Source organism: Camelus bactrianus, chromosome 4, assembly GCF_048773025.1.
Source record: "Camelus bactrianus isolate YW-2024 breed Bactrian camel chromosome 4, ASM4877302v1, whole genome shotgun sequence".
Lineage (NCBI taxonomy): Eukaryota > Metazoa > Chordata > Mammalia > Artiodactyla > Camelidae > Camelus > Camelus bactrianus.
The window spans coordinates 75874906-75892026 of record NC_133542.1 but is presented as its reverse complement, the minus strand read 5'-3'; the positions used below and the strand labels follow the sequence as shown (position 1 = coordinate 75892026).

Below are 17121 nucleotides of genomic sequence, written 5' to 3'. Positions count from 1 at the left end.
CACAGCTCTTTACTTGGTGAGCTGTTCAGTGCAGAAACGGGCAGACATTCTGGAGCCAAGGTCCAGGTTGTCATTGTTCACCAGGGACCCAAAGCATCATCGTTGCCCCCGTTAGTGTGGGAGCACGTGGGTGATGGGTATGGCCCAAACATGGCCCAGGTCCGGCTCACGGCCTCTCCACTGGATCCAAGGCTCACCCACTCCCCAGATGCATAGCTGGTAGTTGGCAGGACCCTCACGCTGGCTCCTTGACCTGGTGGGTAAGAGCTGCCGTGGGTGGGAAAGCCAAGTAGAAGCCTGTCACCCTGATCCCCAGCCTCATCCAGTAGAGTCTGTCAAAAACCACACCGCATCCCAGGCGGAAACGCAGATGAGTGCCCCTCTCAAAGGCCTCTCAGGCGCAGGGGCGATGCAGCCCCCGTTTAACTCAGCAGTTTGGTCCCAACAAAAGCCAGCCAGACCCCGGAAGAGGACAGTGAGCCACTCCACTCTCAGCCGAGCGGTAGCTCAGGTGCAGCCCTGGGGCGGACGGGGCATCCTTCCCAGAGCGGGCTGACATGGCCCCAAGTCGACCCTCTGTGGCCACCCATCTGGCCAATGCGGTCTTTCCTACCCTCCCCGCGAAGCAGGAGCAGACGCAGTCCTGTTTCACGCGGACAGACAACAGTAGCTATTTACAGCTCTGACTGGCCCATTCCCTGTCCTAATGCAGTGCAAACGGGCCTGGACCACCTAGAGGACGTGGCCTTGGCCTCTACATTGACGTCATCGTGTTTATCAGTCCAGACGCGCAGGAAGTAGCATTAGAGGCCTTCATAGAGCGCATGTATCCCAGCGGATGGAGACCAAACCCTATAAAGACACCGCGGCGCCACGTCAGCGAAAATCTCAGGGCCCGGGAGTCTAGGGCAGGGCAGGACGTCTTGAAAATAAAGTGGAAAATACTGCATCTCATATCCCCCCATCACGAAGAATTTGGGACACAACGCACTCCACGTCTGGGACTGTGGGCCCCATCCGCATACTGAGCACCATGAAACGTCGTCGGCTTTGAGTGGGGTCCTGAGGAGAAGGGGCTGTAATGTGAGCAGCCTGCCCCCCTGGGCCGCGATCCCCGGCAGCCCCTGCAGCACCAGAGGTGTCTGTGGTGAGAAAAGTGGCCCGCGGGGCTTCTGGCAAGCTTTGCCAGGAAAACGACAGCGTAGACTGCTAGCGTTCTGGAGCAAGGCCCATCACCTAAACTAAGCACACACTGGAAGTAGGCTTCTGGCACACTCCCAGGCCCGGCTAGAGATGACTCTTCGACCACAGGGCGCCGAGTGACCCGGGCGGACAGAGCTGAGTACCACAACACGAGGCCTCTCAGCTCCACCACGTTACCGGGCTGGGAGGGCGCGGCAGCCAACAGGAGGCGAGAGGTGCGAGAGCTCACCAGCAGGTGGCCCGGGCTCCCATCACCCAAGACCCTCGCACCTGCATCTCTCCCTCAGCTCACAGCTCCGTCTGCGTGGGCTTCCCTTAGGATGAAGTCAGAGGGGGAAAAATGGTCCACCTCGATTCAGAGCTGGGGCACGTGGTCTGGGGGTGCAAGCTGGATCTGCCTCGGGGCGCCCTGAAAAGTTGCTGAGAAGGAAAATCTCCCCAGTGGGCCTCAGGCGGTGCACGGAGGTGGTCACCCGGGTTGCATGGAAAGTGTGGGGTGGTCCTAGGTGAGAGTGTACACTGACTCGTGGGCAGTGCAGATGGCTTGGCTGGTGGGTCGGGGCCTGGATGGAAAAATTTTTAAGATCGGGGCTGAGGAGGTCTGGAGCAGATACGTGCGGATGAATCAACAGAGCAGGCGTTAAATGGGAAGGTCTCTGTATCACCTGTTAACGCCCCCTGGGAGCTCCCACCACGGGAGGGACACGAACAGCTGGGTGAGAGATGGAATCGCCTTGCCAATGGACGGGGCCAGCCTCTGGCACTGATCACCCCACTGACGGCACAGTGGGTCCATGGATGGAATAGCCATGGTGGCAGGGATGGAAAGTACGCCTAGACTCCAGAGTGCCGGCCCTCGCTCACCCAGGCTGTCCTAGCCACTTCCGCTAGTGAGGTCCGGCCTCGCGGGACCAGCTCCAAGCCTGGGACGAGCGCCTTCGCTCCGGGGACCGTCCGCTCTGTGATGGGGTGGATTTCCATTAGACCCCTTCTATCCTGGGAGGGGAAGTGCTTCGCCTTACTCTGAACGCGAGGATGACTTTCCCGCCCACAGGGCCTGCGCCGGCCCCGACACCCGAGGGCTCACAGAGCATTCGACCCCCTGAGACAGGACCCCACAGGGCCCTGCACTGGACAGCGGTACTCACTTTACAGCCAAGGAGGTGCCACGGCCGCACGTGACCACGAGACCACCTGCCTATCGCTCGCGGCATCACAGGAGCCGCCAGCCTGAGTGGCCCGGGACGGGGCGGGGCGCGGCGCGGCTCAGAGGAGGCAGCACCCCGTGGCACGGGCCGAGGGGCGCCTCCGGGACGGGGTACGCACCCTAAGTCGACCCGGTCACGGGGTGCTGTGCTCCCTGCGGGTGGACCACACGGATCTGGGAGCCAAGAGATGGCGGTAGCTCTGCCGTGCTTTCCCGTGACCACGGGGGGACTTGAGGTTTCCCGAGCCTCCAGCTCTTGGTCTGTGGGTTTAGAGGTCCTGATTCCCAAAGGGAAAACACCACGTCCCCCAGAAAATACAGCAAGACTCTCATGGAACAGCAAGCTAGGACCGCCACCTGGTCTGCTTGGCCACCTTGTGCCGGGAAAGGAGTCAGCATCCTGGCGGCGTCACTGACCCAAGCCCCCAGGGCGGGGAGGGCAGCTTGGGCCCCGGGGCAGAGAATACATTTGGGTCCCTGCTGACCCCCTAGGACATCTCTTGGCCTCCCCCAGCCCAATTTGATGGTAACAGGGCAAGGGCAGCAACCTTGGATTGAAAAGGGCCTGGAGCCCACAGCCACAGCCCACAGTAGGAGGGGCTGGGACACCTGGCCAAGTGAGCCGCCCACGCTAGCAGAGGGGCTCGGCATAGAGGAGGGAGGCGACTGGATTCAGCTGCAGCCACCAGACTCGCTGCAGTTCATCCCGCCAGCCTAGCCCAGTGAGGCTCCCTGGGTAAAACTCCAGCGGGAGTTCAGAGGAGCGCTTCTTGCCGAGATAAACTCACTCTACAAAGTAAATGGCTGTAAGCAGGGAAGAGGGCGCTGGAGTGGGTGCCACGGGGTGGGGGGTGTCCCACGCCCCACGCTGCAGGGGGTGCCTGGAGCTGAGTCCCTCCCCAGGAATTTCCCTCAACCAAATAGAGCGGCCCCTGAGGGTCAGCCAGCTCCGGCAACAGAGCCATGCCCCTCTGCCTCAATGCGAGGGGGCCCGAGGGGCCACTGCCACCCCAGAGCTCCCGGTTAGCCTCCCGTCACACCTGCATCACAGCTCAATGTCCCCTCTGTCCAGCCCTGTCCCCCTCGCCCCTCACAGGTGCTGCTCTCCCGGCCACACCCTGAATGCTCCCACACGCAGACCTCCAACTCAGAGGCTGTCTCCTGGGGACCCCCACCTGAAGGCGGGTGGCCAGTCTGTCTCAGGGGCAGCTGCAAGGGAAGATGTAGAATCCGCAGTCCCCATTAGACTCTAGGGCCGCTGGGGAAGCTCGTCAGCTGAGAAGCAGTGCAGGGAGCTGGGGGCGGCTCTCCTGACTGGAGGCCCCCTGCAGGACAGCAGCTAAACAGCTAACTCTGCACCAGGCTGGCCTGGGCCCGAGGCCCAGCTGGGCCACTTATGATCCACGAGCAGTCAAGTCACCGATCTCTGCCTGGGTTTCTCCATCTACAAAGTGAGGCTGTGAACACCGGCCATGGTGGGACTTGGAAATCAAATCAGGTCAGGTGGGTGGGCTCTGTCCCTGCCATATCCCTCAGCCTCCACGAAAGCCGGCCGGCTTCCAGGAGCATCAGAACTGCCCATCTTGACGGCACCCGAGTTCAGTGACGATTCCTCTATATTTCTCGGGGCTGGGGCGCCAAGCGGCGATGACACTAGCCGTGGGGAAACTCCGGCGAGCTGGGCATAACAGGCCGGCCCTCTTGGCCTCTGCTCACACCCCATGCCCTGGCCCGAGACGCCACGAGCATCCTGGGGGTCAGTGTCAGGGTGCCAACAGCAGGAAGGAAGGAGGAAAGGATGGATGACACCAGTGAGAGGCTGGGAAAGCGTGCAGTTGGGTGAGGAAGCTGACAGGTGAGTGAGTGAACAGGTAAATGGGGGACTCGTGAAGGGACTAAAATCTGAGTGAGGGCTGGGATGAGGGAGCGAATCAGTGAATGAGTGCAAGGGTGAGGCATGACGCCCACCCGAGCTGCACGGCGCAGCTCCCCAGAAGCCCCCTGCACGCGCCCGGCCGCCCCGAACCCGCGGCGCACGCACCATGACGTTCAGGCCCTGGTTGGTGGGCCCCTGCGCCACGATGTACTCGATGCCGGTCTCGTACACGTCCATGGGCCGCCGGTACTTGACCACGGTGCCCGCGATGTTGAAGTTCTTGGGGCTGTCCACCTTGAAGTTGCCATTGAAGAAGTAGTAGCCGGCTTCATCGGCAAGAGCTGAGAGGGCACAGCGGCCGGGTCACGTGGGCCGGACCAGCCGGAGGGGGGGGGGCGGGGGGGGGGGCGGCACCACGCGCTCGGGGCCTCTGGCCGGCCCGTCCCTGGGACCCTCCCCAAACACCCGAAGACAGGAAACTCCACATCGCGGGGGAGTGGACGCTTTGTCTGCGCAAAGCATGTGGCCCTGGCCAGGGAGACGCGAGTCCTCCTTCTTATCAGCTGAAAATAAACAAGGACTTGTCTAGACAACCGCAGATGGCTGGCCCGGGGCCCGCCTGGTCCCATGGGTCCAGCGGCCCCTAAAGGGGCCGGGGGCTGCGAGGTGAGGAGAAGCATCGGCCCGAGTGGCAGGGTCTAGACACACCCGGGCTGACAGGTGGCAGCCAGGCTGGGGCTGGGCCATCCAGCCTGGCTCTGCTGCAGACTTGCTAGGGGACCCGGGCGAGATGCCCCGCAGCTTCCCACTGACAGGAGGAGGGAACCGCAGTGTCCCTTCAGGGGGCAGTCCTGTCCCAGCAGTCCCACCGGCCCACCCCAAGCTGACCAGTTCCGTACACCCACTGCGAGCGTGACATTCTGCTGCTCGCGCTGGGGACCCGGCTGGCTGTTTGCCTTGTGAGTCCCTTCTCCATGGCGCCTGCCTTCTCTCTGGGGCAGGGACACATGGAACCGACGTCCTCAGAAGGACAGCTGCCCTCAGGGCCTGCCTGGAGCCTGATGATGCCCAGACAGCGGGACCCTGCCTGCAACCCCCAGCAGACGGTCTCCTGCCGGCCCTGAGGGCTGACCAACTGCCCAGAGCCCATGTGACCGTCGGGAAGCTGGCTGTCCCTGGGGGCCTCGGGGCCGGAAGGGGGCAGGCTCCATCTCAGGGACAGTGTGTCTTTCGGGGGGTGCCCTTAGAGCCCCTTCCGGGAACTGGCCTGAAGGCCGGGAAGAGTTCAGCTTCCAAAGCTCCCGATGTGAGCGAGGAGCAGGGCGATTAATTTATTATTAGGCAGATAAGCACGCGGGATGCGTCCATCTGTGGGGAAAAGGCCCTCCAGGGAGCAACTGGAAGAGAACGTGGGTGAGGGCGCCAGCTGGGCAGGGGGGACTGCGCGGGCCGGGTCTGCGCACAGGGTTAAGTCCCCGGCCTGCGTCCAGGACCTGTTTCCTGCCGGTGATGACCTTCCTTCCTGCGGCTTTCCCAGTGCTCCCAGGCCGCCTTGGTATTTCCACGCGTCCGTTTCAAGAACCACTGCTTTGCCGCCAGCTCTGGGAACACGGTGTTTCCTGGCCTCACCGCCCTCCCAGAGGGCCACAGAGCAACCGGCCTGGCAGAGGCCTGGCTGCAAGCTCTGGCCGTGGGGCCTGAAGGGCTGGGAGCCCAGGCCAGGTTCAGCCTTGTGGATCTTTAGCAGAGACCCACCCCCCACCTCAGCATCCCCCCAGAAGGGTAGTCTTACCCCGCCAGCCCTGGCCCACGAGAGGCAAGGAGGTGAGCCAGGCGTCTGGGAACAGCCCCCACACAGCGGCTGACCGAAGTCAGCACCTGGCCACCTCCGCCAGAAGGGCCTCCAGCCGCCCCCTGGGGGTGCAGACAGAGCCCTTTGCTCTGCCAGCCTCCAGCCACACGGGGAGCCCCTCCAGAAATTGTCACCAGCACTGGGTCTCACCACCTCAGCCACTGTGCAAGTTACTCCAGAATCCTCAAGTCCAGGACTCCCTGGAAACCAGCTTCCCACCAGGGACCGTCCAGGGGCAAGGACATTAACTCTAGGGCCCCAGACCTGGGCTTGAATCCCACCCCTGCTTCTCATCACCCTGCCTCGGACTGGCCACCTACTTCCTCTCGCTCGGCCTCAGCCTTCCCACCTCCAGAGTCTCACTCCCCGTATCCTGGGGGAGGAGGGGCCGGGGGGGCAGAGAAGCCACCTCCGGCACCTCCAGGTTTCACCTGTACCACACGCTCCGGGGACGGAGGACTCACTCCCTGAGTCACGACCCCCCCGCTGTGGTCAAGCAGCTCCAAGTATAAGGTCTTTCTGCACACGGGGGTGAGGTCGGCTTCCCTGTGACGGCCCCCACCACACACACACACACACACACACACACACACACACACACACACACACACACGCAGGCCAAGTTTTGGCTTTGGGGTTGTCTTCCTACAAGAAAGGACCCAGGGTCAAGTGTCCCCCGTCCACCAGGACCCATGCATTTCACCTCATGCAAAACTCACAAGCCCCCAGGAGGCCAAGGCCCCACATACACACCCAGGACGTCGGCCGACTTCTTCCGTTCCACAATCTGGATGTCTCGGGCGCCGGCCGGGATGTGGGTCACCAGAGAGTACCCTGGAGGAGATCGGACACCAGTGAGCAGCAGGTCCGGCCGTGGCCACCACCTCTCGACTGGAAAGGCAACTCTGGCCGACGGTCACCACCCTCCTTCACACCGGGTGGGTGAGGGGCACCGTCTAAGGGCAGCCCAGGAACAGCTGCTGCCGAGCCCAGGAGGCAAGTTCAAGGCCTTGCGGAGGCCCCCATGCCGGGGTAGGGCTGACCCTCCGTCCAGGCACGGGCCCAGCTTTACTGGGTTCTGACACACTTTCCTACCAAGGCCACAGTGAGGCCCACCGGTACCAGCCCAGTTCCCCCTGACAGAGAGCATGGGCCCCAGGGACAGTAACTCTGCTGGCGTCAAACAGGCGTGGGTCCGGCCCTGCCACTGTCCCCAGGGGGCCCCTCAGGCCCCAGCTGTGCTCAGGGACGAAGGGCCACTCCAGGCGACGGAGGAGATGCTGTGCGGCCCAGAGCCTGGGCCCAAGGGCATAGTCACTGTTGTTACTTAAAAACCCACGTTGTCACAACATCACACTGATTTTACAGGCTTGCTACATTCACAGATGTGCACGAGGATGCACGAGGCCCCACTCACAGTGTGTCAGTGAAGGCCCCAGTCAGTCAGGTGGGAGACAGCCAGGGAGACCCCCAACAAAGGGACCGAGGGTCTTGAGGGGCAGGGGTATGCGGAAGGGACAGAGCTGCCAGCAGGTGGTGGAGGGTTTTCTGGGGGGAAGAAGGGAGATGCCTAAAAGCCCTAAGAAGGGAAAGCCTTCCGGGAGGAGCTGGTGAGAGGGACTCTGGAATCGGGTTTCCTGAGGCCAAGTCACAGGTTCCCGCCAGAGGAGCATGAGGGCCCGCCTGCCCGGGTGAGCTGCTCCTGCAGACCAGCACTCATGCCATTTCTCTCTCTGCTGCCCCCTTTGCAGCTCCCGGAAGACCCTGAGTTTGTCCCTTGGGCCAGCCAGTAGTGTGCCCGCAAATTCTTATCCCACCCCCGGCCCAAGCTCTCTGGGCGAGAGGGCGGGGGGAGCTGCGATCTGCAGCACTGGCCTGTTTCCGGGGTGCGAGCACTCCCTCCACTGCCACCCGCACGCGGGGCCGGCTCCCAGGTGCCAGCTGCTGTCGCTGGCTGCGGCGTTAGGAGAAGGGACACAGGAGCGCACCTGCTGCCCTTGCATTTCACCGACAGACCCAAGGATTATAGATGCAAAATGACTAGGAAGTGATGTCTTTGTTGAAATAACATTTATTTAAATTTAACCTGAGTTTGAAACCCACCCTTGCTTAGCATCACTCTTGGCTTCAAACCAGCCACCTACTTCTGTCCAATGTGGCTTATATATGTTAATTTTAAAAGCAGCAACCAGTTAATGAGATTCCTCACCGTGGTTACCACGCACGCACCTACCAAGGGACCGTGTGGGTCAGTGGTTGCGACCACAGAACAGGGAGCAGGCTGTCTGGGTTCAAACCCAGCTCCACCTCTTTGGGCTGTGTGACCTTAAACTAGTGTCTTTACCTCTCCGTTTCCACATCTGTGAAATGGCCACAGTGGTAGTCCCTGCCTCAAGGAGATGCTGTGTGGTGGGAGCGAGTTCATCGCGCTACCCCAGCTCCATGCGCAGAAAGCACTGGTGGAGTTAGGTGAGACTGTTGAAGGGTCGGCCCCCGGCCCCTCGCGTTGAGAGTTCCGTGAGGGCACGAACCCTGTGTGTCACGGCCACCTGCAGCCTGCAGCGCCTGGCACACAGCATGTGTTCAGAAAGGTGCACTGCCTGAACGCTGGCTCTGCGTTCCCGGGATCTGGCAGGAGGTCCCACACGCAGGTTTGCAAACAGAAGGCAGGAAACGCGGAATGTCTTTGCCACAGCCCCTCGCCCAGGGGGCCTCTGCGCGGGCCCCGCCCGCTGCTCTGCACTGGCCCTTCGCTAAAGACATCTTTCCTTCCCCTGCCCCTCCTCAGTCCGCACGTCCATCCACGGGTCGGGTGTCCAGGCCCTCACGCCAACTCTGAAATTATCCATCCCCTCCACCTGCAGGACACACAGGGTCCCGACAGCCAGGTCCTTGGGTGATCCCTCCAGGTTGGTTCTAGTCCAGACAAACCTTGCCTCACTGGGGACCTTGAGCAGGCAATTCCCACTCTGTGCCTCAGTCTCCCCACCCACTAAGTGGGTTTCAAGCTGCCCTACATTTCCCAGTTTGGAGGCTGTGTTAACCCAGTTTAACCCGCAAGCATTTACTGAGGCCCAGGAACGTATTCAGTTCAACATGGAGTGTTACAAGCGACACCCCTCCAAGAGCACAGTCCCGCCGCCCGCACCCGGGCCGGGCCAGAGCTGGCCGCTCACTTGGGGCCACGCGGGGGCGGCCGTGAAAATGGACAAGCGGCCGCCTGGGGGACGGGGGCCGGCCCTGTATGCAGTCAGCCCAGAGCTGGCGGGAGCCCTCGAAACTTGGGTTGGAGAGCTTAGGCCCCAGAACCCGCCTGCCTGGACTCCAATCTCGTATCAGTGGTGAGGACGGAACGCGTGCCTCAGTTTACACCTTTTAACTGTGGTATTAACATCTCCCTGCAGCTGCACAAAGGTCAAATGTGGTCCCCAAACCATGTGCGGCACCTGGTTTCCAGCAGGTGCTCAACAGAGCTGCTGAGCATTCCAAGCCAAAGGGGGCCTGATGGAGCGGCTGGCCAGCCCGCCGGGGCCGGGGCGAGCGACAGGGGGCCGAGGAGGGGCAGGCCCTGCTCGGCCACTCCGCGGCCGGAAGCAGGGTCCCCCGGCCTGGGCCTGGGCGGTGGGGGGGGGGGGGGCTCTTACCCAGGTGGGCGTTCCCCTTGCGGTAGTTGCCCGTCACGTGGGTGCAGCTGCTACCGTCGCCCTGGCAGACGCCGCACTTGTCCAGCGTGTGGGTGGAGAAGAGCACCCCGTCACAGCCGATGGGCTGCAGGAAGGGAGGCGGAGAGGCTGCTGGGAGGGCTGGGAGGGCGTCGAGGCCCGGGTCCCGGGGCCGCCACTGCCTGGGTGGGCAAGTGGGCAGCCGGCGCGATGAGACTGGCGGGACTTCTGCTACAATGTTTAACAACCTCACATTTTCCAGACACGCAGACCCCTCGCAGGTCGGCGAGCTTGCAGGACGTGCCGTCACGGGCTGGGACCATAAGCTGCCGCTGGCCGTCCACCGTGGTGCAGTGCAGGTCGCACGGCTTGCTGGAGATGTGCACGTAGTCATCTGTGGGGGAGACAGGGTCTCAGGGGGGCAGGGGGCCCGGAGTCAGGGACTTACCTCCCACCCACTGCAACAGCACGCCTCTCATGGCACCGATGGGGGAACTGAGACCTGGAGAATGGAAAGGACTAGCCCAGGGTGTCAGTGGCAGAAACGGACCGAGATGTAGGTGATGGGGTCCAGCCCAGGCCCTGCGAGTTCCAGCCTCTGCCGCCCTGTGAGTGGGAGGCAGTGCCCCTCTGCAGGTCTGAGCCAGCTTGACGGCCCTGGGCTGCCGGAGAGCCCTGCACTTACCCCGTGAGCGAGAGAGGCCGAGCCATTCACACTGTGGCTTGAGCAGCCTGTGGCCTTCAGCGAGGCCCCTCCCTCTGGGCCTCAGTTTCCCTGCCTGCCCACACATCTGACAAGAGCATGCCCTCCCATTGTCTCCAGGAGGCGACCCATCAGACACAGATGCTCGCAGAGTCCCCTGCTGGGTGGCCCAGCGCAACGGTACCGGGATACAGGGGCTTCCACTGGTGCGTCCGCCCGTTGTACACGCGGGAGTCGAAGGAGCTGCACTGCTCCTCGCGGAAGCTCCTCCCGTCCGGCGGACACTCCTGGGAGGCGAGAAGACAGGGAGGGAGGCTCCAGGAGGAACTCGGCCCGACAAAGGCATTTTTGTCCAGGCTGAGCAGGAAGTGGCTGCAGCCGGGACGGCTGTGCCAGGGCCGCGGCCCACGGGGTGGCCTCTCCTCTCTCTCCATCCCACGGGCTCTCCAGGAGGGAAGGAGAGGGGACCACCCCTCCAACGCCCACATGTGCTGGCCCTCCTCGTGCTCTGGGCCGGGCCCTTTCATCTCCCCACCACGCTGGCCTTCTCCCCAGCTGCACGCGGAGGGGCGGAGACATCAGCCTCGGCTGTGCTCACACTGCCTGCCCACTCGCCTGCATCCTTGGGCAGAGGCCCGACTGCAAGTCCGCAGCTGTAGCCACAGTGCCTGCGACACGTGCATTAACTGAATAGGCTTCACAGAAGAGGAGTCCACGGGGCAGAGGGGAGGGGCCCATGCAGGGGCCCAGCTGGCCATCGGGGGCCGGAAGCCAAACTGGGCGGGTCTCCCTCCAGAGCTTACCTCCAGGAGGGCAGCTGACCCGTGAGGCCGCTCACCTCCCTTTAGCCCCTAACTCCCCCGCCTGTGCAGACAGACAGACATGCAGACATCGGGACACAGGCATACACATTCTCTGTCCCCCGCCCAGAGGTCAGGTTCAGGCTGGCTTTGGCCCCGTTGAGAGGTGCCCAGAGGCCAAGCCAGAGTCGGTGCCTCCTGCCCGGCCCCGGGCACCCCGGTGCAGCACGCCATTAACAGAGAGGACTTGAGTGCTGAGGGCGCTGAGTGCAGGGGCGGCCCCCTGGGGGCTGCAGCTGGCATGGGATATCCTGTAACTTTAGTCTCCCAGTGAGCACCTGGTGCAGGGCAAACCATGAGTACAGGAGGCCACTGCCCAAGACCCCAAACCTTGAGGGGGCGTTTGAGCTCCGCCAGCAGAAGCAGGCACCGGTGCCCACAGCCTGCAGTGAGCACCGCAGATTTGATTTGACGCAGGGAGAGGGTTTCTGAGCCCAGGGGCCCTCACCACTCTTCTCTTCAAGATGTAAGGTGCAGGCCCAGGATGGAGTGTCCGGAGGACCCAGGGCCACCAAGAAGATGCCCGGAGACCTGCCTAAGAAGGCACAGGGCAGGGTGGGGCCTCACCTGCACTCTGCACAGCTGGTACCTCTTGGATGTGCCCGTGCAGGTCCGGTTCCCGGCGCCCGTGACAGACGTCCTCCTGGTGGGAGGACAAGGGTTCTGAGCTAGGGCCAGGAGTGGCCAGCTGCAGCCCCGACCCTGCTCCTGCTCTGGGATGGCTTCTGGGCACCTCCCACCCCTCCCCAGTTCCTCTCACTGAGGCCTCCTTCCTCCCCACTCAGTCCCCCCCGCCGCACTCCACCAGAGCCCTTCTCATGTCACAGGTAACTTGAGGGTGTATCTTAGCCCCTTCCCCGGGGAGCTCTGATCCCCATTATGCCCCCAGCACAGGTCTTAGCGCATAGAATTAGTAATAATATGACAACAGTTACCATGTGCCCGGCCCTGGGCTAAAGAGCACACACACTCTCCCTTGGATCCTCAGAAATGTCAGGTGGGATCTATCTAGCTCGATCTCCATTCCACAGATTAGGAAATTGATGCTCAGAGACGTTAAGTGACTTGCCCAAGGTCACACAGCTAGGAAGTGGCAAAGGCCAGCTTCGAACCCAGGTCTGTCTGATGGTAACCCCGGTACTATATGCTTTCCCTGTGTTTTCAATTCAAGCCTTCAGCAGAGAAGGCCAGGGTGGAGCCCTAGAAATGGTGCCCGCGTTCCCCAGCGTCCTGGAGCAGGAGGGGTCCTGGGGTGCACTTGCCTGGGACCCACAGGAGCCTCTCCCCATGGAGGCCGATGAAAAGACTGACCCGTCCACCTGGCCTGTGCTGCCTTGAACTGGAGACCCCTCCCTGCCTGAGACCCTCACCCATCAGCCGCTGCCCTGGGTGGAAGTCCTGGCTGTCTACCTCCCAGGACTCCCTCTCCTGTCCAGGTGGCCCCACTCTCACGCCAGCCCCGCACCTCTGCTGCAGACAGTGCCGCTCCTGGGACGTCACCCCGGCCCCGCAGCTGCGGGAACATGCTGTCCACTTCGTCCACTCTCCCCACCAGTAGGCGGTGGCATCAGTGCCCGCCTCCAGGCTGTTAGACGTTGGGCTGTTGTCCTGGGTGAGAGGCCCCACGACGGTTAGAAGGAGGCGGAAGCACCTGGCCGGACGGGCCTGCCGTCCTTGGGCCCTGGACAGGAGGACACAGTCCCCTGGGTGGGTTGCTCAAAGCCTGGGCTCAGATCTCGGGGTGGCCTTAGAAGGCCCTCCCGGGGAGTTGTAGGCCCCATCTTGGGATCAGGAAGACCCTGGGAACATGGCGGGGTCCTGAGGCCGGACCTAACCATCCTCTCTTTCCCCCAGCAGCCTGGGGCCTGGCCTGGGTTCTGCAGGACACAACCCACCCTGTCTGCTCACCAGGCCTTCGCTCAGGAAGAAAGCCCTCAGGCTGTGCAGCTCTGGTCCTGCCAAATTGGCAAGGACTCTGGTGGGACCAGAGCCCCCCGCTCAGGGGCTGGTTGGCCTGGCTGTAACACATGCTCCTAGGAGCTGGGGGTGCTCTGGGAAGGTGCTCCAGGACCCCCGGACGTGTGCCCCACACCCGTGAAGCAGCCCTCCATCGTCAGCCCTTCTGGGTGAGGGACCACACTCCCCACTCACCGTGGCCCCAGTGGACGATGCACCCCCAGCCACAAGTGCCACAGCCAGCAGGGACCATGCCCAGCGTGAAGGCCACCATCTGCCATCCATCCTAGGAAGAAAGGCCACTGTCACTGCCGGGCCAGGCCCAGCTCCTCTTCCAGCTGGCCAGGGTCCGCTGTGGGGAAAAGCCATCAGGGCTCAACCAGTGCTGAGGCCTGAGGTTATCTGGGATCGGTTGGTAGTGACTGCGTGGTGGGCCTTGTTGGAAGAGTTCAATGAGTGATTAGGGATGCCTGCCACAGGCTTGAGACAATAGGGTGGTGATATGTGTGCTAAGCCTGTGCCACCTGACCTGAGGGCATCTGGGGACCTGGGCCATGCTTTGCCTCTGAATACCTGAGCTCCCTGGAGAATGCCTGGGGAGAAACCTGTAGGCCAAGGCTGCATCCACTGGACCAAGGAGCTGAGGACTGACTGGTCCATTATTTTGGCCAGGAGACCTGGCCCAAGCAAGAGCACCTTGAGATTTTTATCTACTCAGCACTTGCTGGCCACGTGGGAGAATGACCCTCCCCACCGGCTACCTGGACCTGAGGCCGGGGGTCCATGGATGCCATGGGCTCTGCCAGGCCCTTCCCCTCCCTGGCCACAGCCTCCCCCTGCCCCTGAGGGGACTGGGCCCCCACCACCCACAGAGAAGACGCACAGATGGTGTCCGGGAATGTGGAGTGCAGGCGGCCCAGGGCCACGGAGCTGTCTTCTTCCTAAGAATTCAGCACCCCCAGCCCAAAGCACTACTTGACTTCCCTGCCAGGGGTCAAATCAAGAGGAGATTCCAGCCTCCTGGGCCCTCAGCCCCCTCTTTCTACCCCCAAGAAGGGAGGAACAGGGCCTGCAGTGGCCTCTGTCCAGGGTTTGTCTCAGGTCCTAAGTGTCACTTGCCAGCAGGTTGAAGAAGGGGTTTCAGAAACCACCAGTTCATCCCCCTATAGCCTGGAACCAGAGAGGGAAACCAACTTGCCCAAAGCCACACAGCAAGGTGGCTGACTAAGCCCCAGAACCCATAGCAAACTTGGGGACTAGTCCCCTGCATCCGGCTAATTCTAAGGAAAGAAGGTATGGAAATCCCTCCTTCCCCCGCACCTGCCAGCCCTGAAACCAGCTCCATGTGTGTTCCTCTCTCTCCTCCGTCAAGCCCTCATTTCCTCACAGCTCAAGCACCTGCACATTTTCAGGAGCTACGCCAGTGACACCCTTGTGCCCCAAGAATGTCTCTGCCCAAGGCAAGGCAGCAGTGCAGCCTGGAGTTCGGGGCTGCAGGCCCCGAGCTCTCCAGCACCCCAGCCACCTGCCCGCCGCCTCCCCGCCCTGCTGCCACCCCTCCCCCGCAGGCCTCCATCTGCACCCCCACCAGCCCCCTGCAAGCACAGAGCCCCCTCGGCGGTCCTGTTGGCTAATTGGTGCCCGGGCTCCTGCCTGCAGGCTGAAGACAGGTGCTGAGCCGGCCGCACACTTGGTTTTCATTAAGGCTCCCAGACACCGCTGGCTTCAGGCCAGGCCCGGCTCACGCGGGATCCATCCCTCCCTGGGGTCCAAAAACAGCCACCAGCCAGCGGGAGAGGCTTGCCCTGCAAACAAGGGCTTCAGGCACCCTAGGTTGGGAGCTGAGGGGCCACCCTCACGGTGCTCTGGGGGTCTGGACCCCTCCCCACAAGCCCAGCTCCTGTTACATAACAGCTCCCCTAGGGGGCTGGGGGATGCTCTGCATGCACTCAGGGCTGCCCTGGGAGGGCTGCAGTGGGAGCCAGACGGGGCGAGGTGGCCTACCTGGCCCGGGGGTCAGCAGGTTGTCCTCACGGAGAAAGGGGCCGAGCCGCTGCGGGCAGGCGGCGCCAGGTGCGCGGTGCAGGGGAGGCTCCGCGTGCAGGGAGCTGTGGGCTCTGCTCTCTCCCTTCCTCCTCCTCCCCCTCGCCGCCTCCCTCCTCCACTTCAAAGAGCACCCACAAGAGGGGGTTCCCAGGGAGGCGCGCAGCCCAGTGGCGGCTCTGCGGCGCGGCGGCCTTTATAGCTGTCAGGCAGACAGGGAGGAACTCACACTTCCCACCAGGCTGCTCCCCCCGCCCGCCGCGGCCGGCCTGGCGCACACTTTAACCCGCTCCGCGCCTCTGGAGCCCGGCCAGGCCAGCCCAGCTGCCTGCTGACTGCTGCCGCGGCAGCGAGCGGGGAGGCCGCCTTCCCGGGTCCAGAACTCAGGACTGCGCGTCAGGGTGTCCAGACGAAGTGGCCTCTGGCCCACGGTCACAGGGGAGTTCAGTGATGGCCAAGCCGAGCCCCAGGCTTGGTACGCTGGATTTCTGCTTCTGGGGGACAGCCGAGTCTCTGACACTCCCCAGATTGGAGTGTGGGGTGAATGAGGCATCCACTCTGATAGCTCCGTTTTACAGATAGGAAGACTGAGGTCCAGAAGGGAGATCATGCTCCGAGGTCAGCCAGCCAGCCTTGGAAAGCTTCTCCTGAGAAGCAGAAGCCCAAGCAGGCGGACGGACTGAGGCAGACTCAGCAAGGGCTCAGCCGAGGGCTCCACGGAAGGGAGAACAGCACACACGGCCCGCTGACCAGACAGCCAGGACGGCCAGAGCCCGCGGGAGGAGGCGCGCGGAGCCCTGCCGCTGCTCAGCACCAGCCTGGCAGCGCACAGCAGCCTGGCCGGGCCGGGGCCAGCCGGGCAGCCCCTGGCAGGCCGGCGCAGGGCTCCGGGCCTGTGTTCCTGCTGAGTCAGAGCCCGGAGCGGAGCACGGAGCAAACAGCACAAACTCCAGCCCCCGGGAACCCAAGCCGACCCCCAACTTTGCGAGCTGCACCGGGAGCTAGGGAAGGCACCGCCCCCACACTCCGGGCTCCCCGGAACCCACCCTCCTGGGACGCAGAGATACCTCCAAATGGTGAGGATGGAAGGGGGCCAGACTGAGCCATTTTGTCCATCCCCCTGCCTCTGCGCCCTGGAGGTCGAAGGCTCACAGTGGCTCCTGGAAAGCCCTCCCCCTCCCTGCACCCTCCCTGCCGGAAGGAACTGTGGTGAGCTCCTTGGGCAGCTGCGAATTGTTCCACCCCTGGGAAAATTCTGCCACGGACAGGAGTGGTCGGGGAGGAGAGCAACCAGCAGCGACACTAAAACCAACCACGCCCGCTGCCCTGCACCGAGTTCCTCCTCTGTGCCAGGAGCTGTGAGCTCAGCATCTTTGCCATCCCCATTTTACAGACAGAGGAACTGAGGCTCTGAGACGGCTGAGTGATGCCCAAGGTCACCCACCTGGTAAGCGGCACATCAGGGACCCCGGCGCCCTCACGGATCACATCTTCTCAATCTGGAGGCCTCTTACAGCATGTTCGCCCACCCCAGAACCCTCCGGGGGGCAGGTCTTATCCGTCTCATTTTCCTCCTGGGGCCCCTGGGATGCTTAGCGGAACCAAGACTCGAACCCAGGTCCGTGCTGCCCCCTGGGGTCGGTGTGCTGAAGCACAGACACGGTGGAGCCTGTCACGCAGCACTGGTGCATGCGCGTGTGCGCGCACACACACGCACGTGCACACATACAAACACAGGCGCGCGCACACACACACACAC

General features: G+C 63.0%; 1 protein-coding gene across 11 annotated transcripts in view; it reads right to left on the bottom strand.

Moving 5' to 3' along the window:
- ADAMTSL2 (ADAMTS like 2) overlaps positions 1-16425 on the bottom strand; it is a 35635-nt gene extending 19210 nt beyond the window's left edge. For 2 of the 11 annotated variants that reach the window (XM_074362600.1, XM_074362604.1), the window contains exons 1-9: positions 15324-16425; positions 13515-13605; positions 12829-12971; positions 11931-12006; positions 10688-10790; positions 10049-10194; positions 9783-9906; positions 6892-6972; positions 4452-4627 (exon numbers count right to left, since the gene is read on the bottom strand). In XM_074362600.1, the coding sequence (XP_074218701.1) occupies positions 4452-4627; positions 6892-6972; positions 9783-9906; positions 10049-10194; positions 10688-10790; positions 11931-12006; positions 12829-12971; positions 13515-13604 (939 nt within the window). In that variant the 5' untranslated portion in view covers position 13605; positions 15324-16425. Of the gene's footprint in view, positions 1-4451; positions 4628-6891; positions 6973-9782; positions 9907-10048; positions 10195-10485; positions 10617-10687; positions 10791-11930; positions 12007-12828; positions 13045-13514; positions 13606-14639; positions 14881-15323 lie in introns of those variants that run through there. The other 9 variants (XM_074362599.1, XM_074362596.1, XM_074362605.1 and 6 more) reach the window with 9 other exon arrangements.
- Positions 16426-17121: the final 696 nt, after the last annotated feature.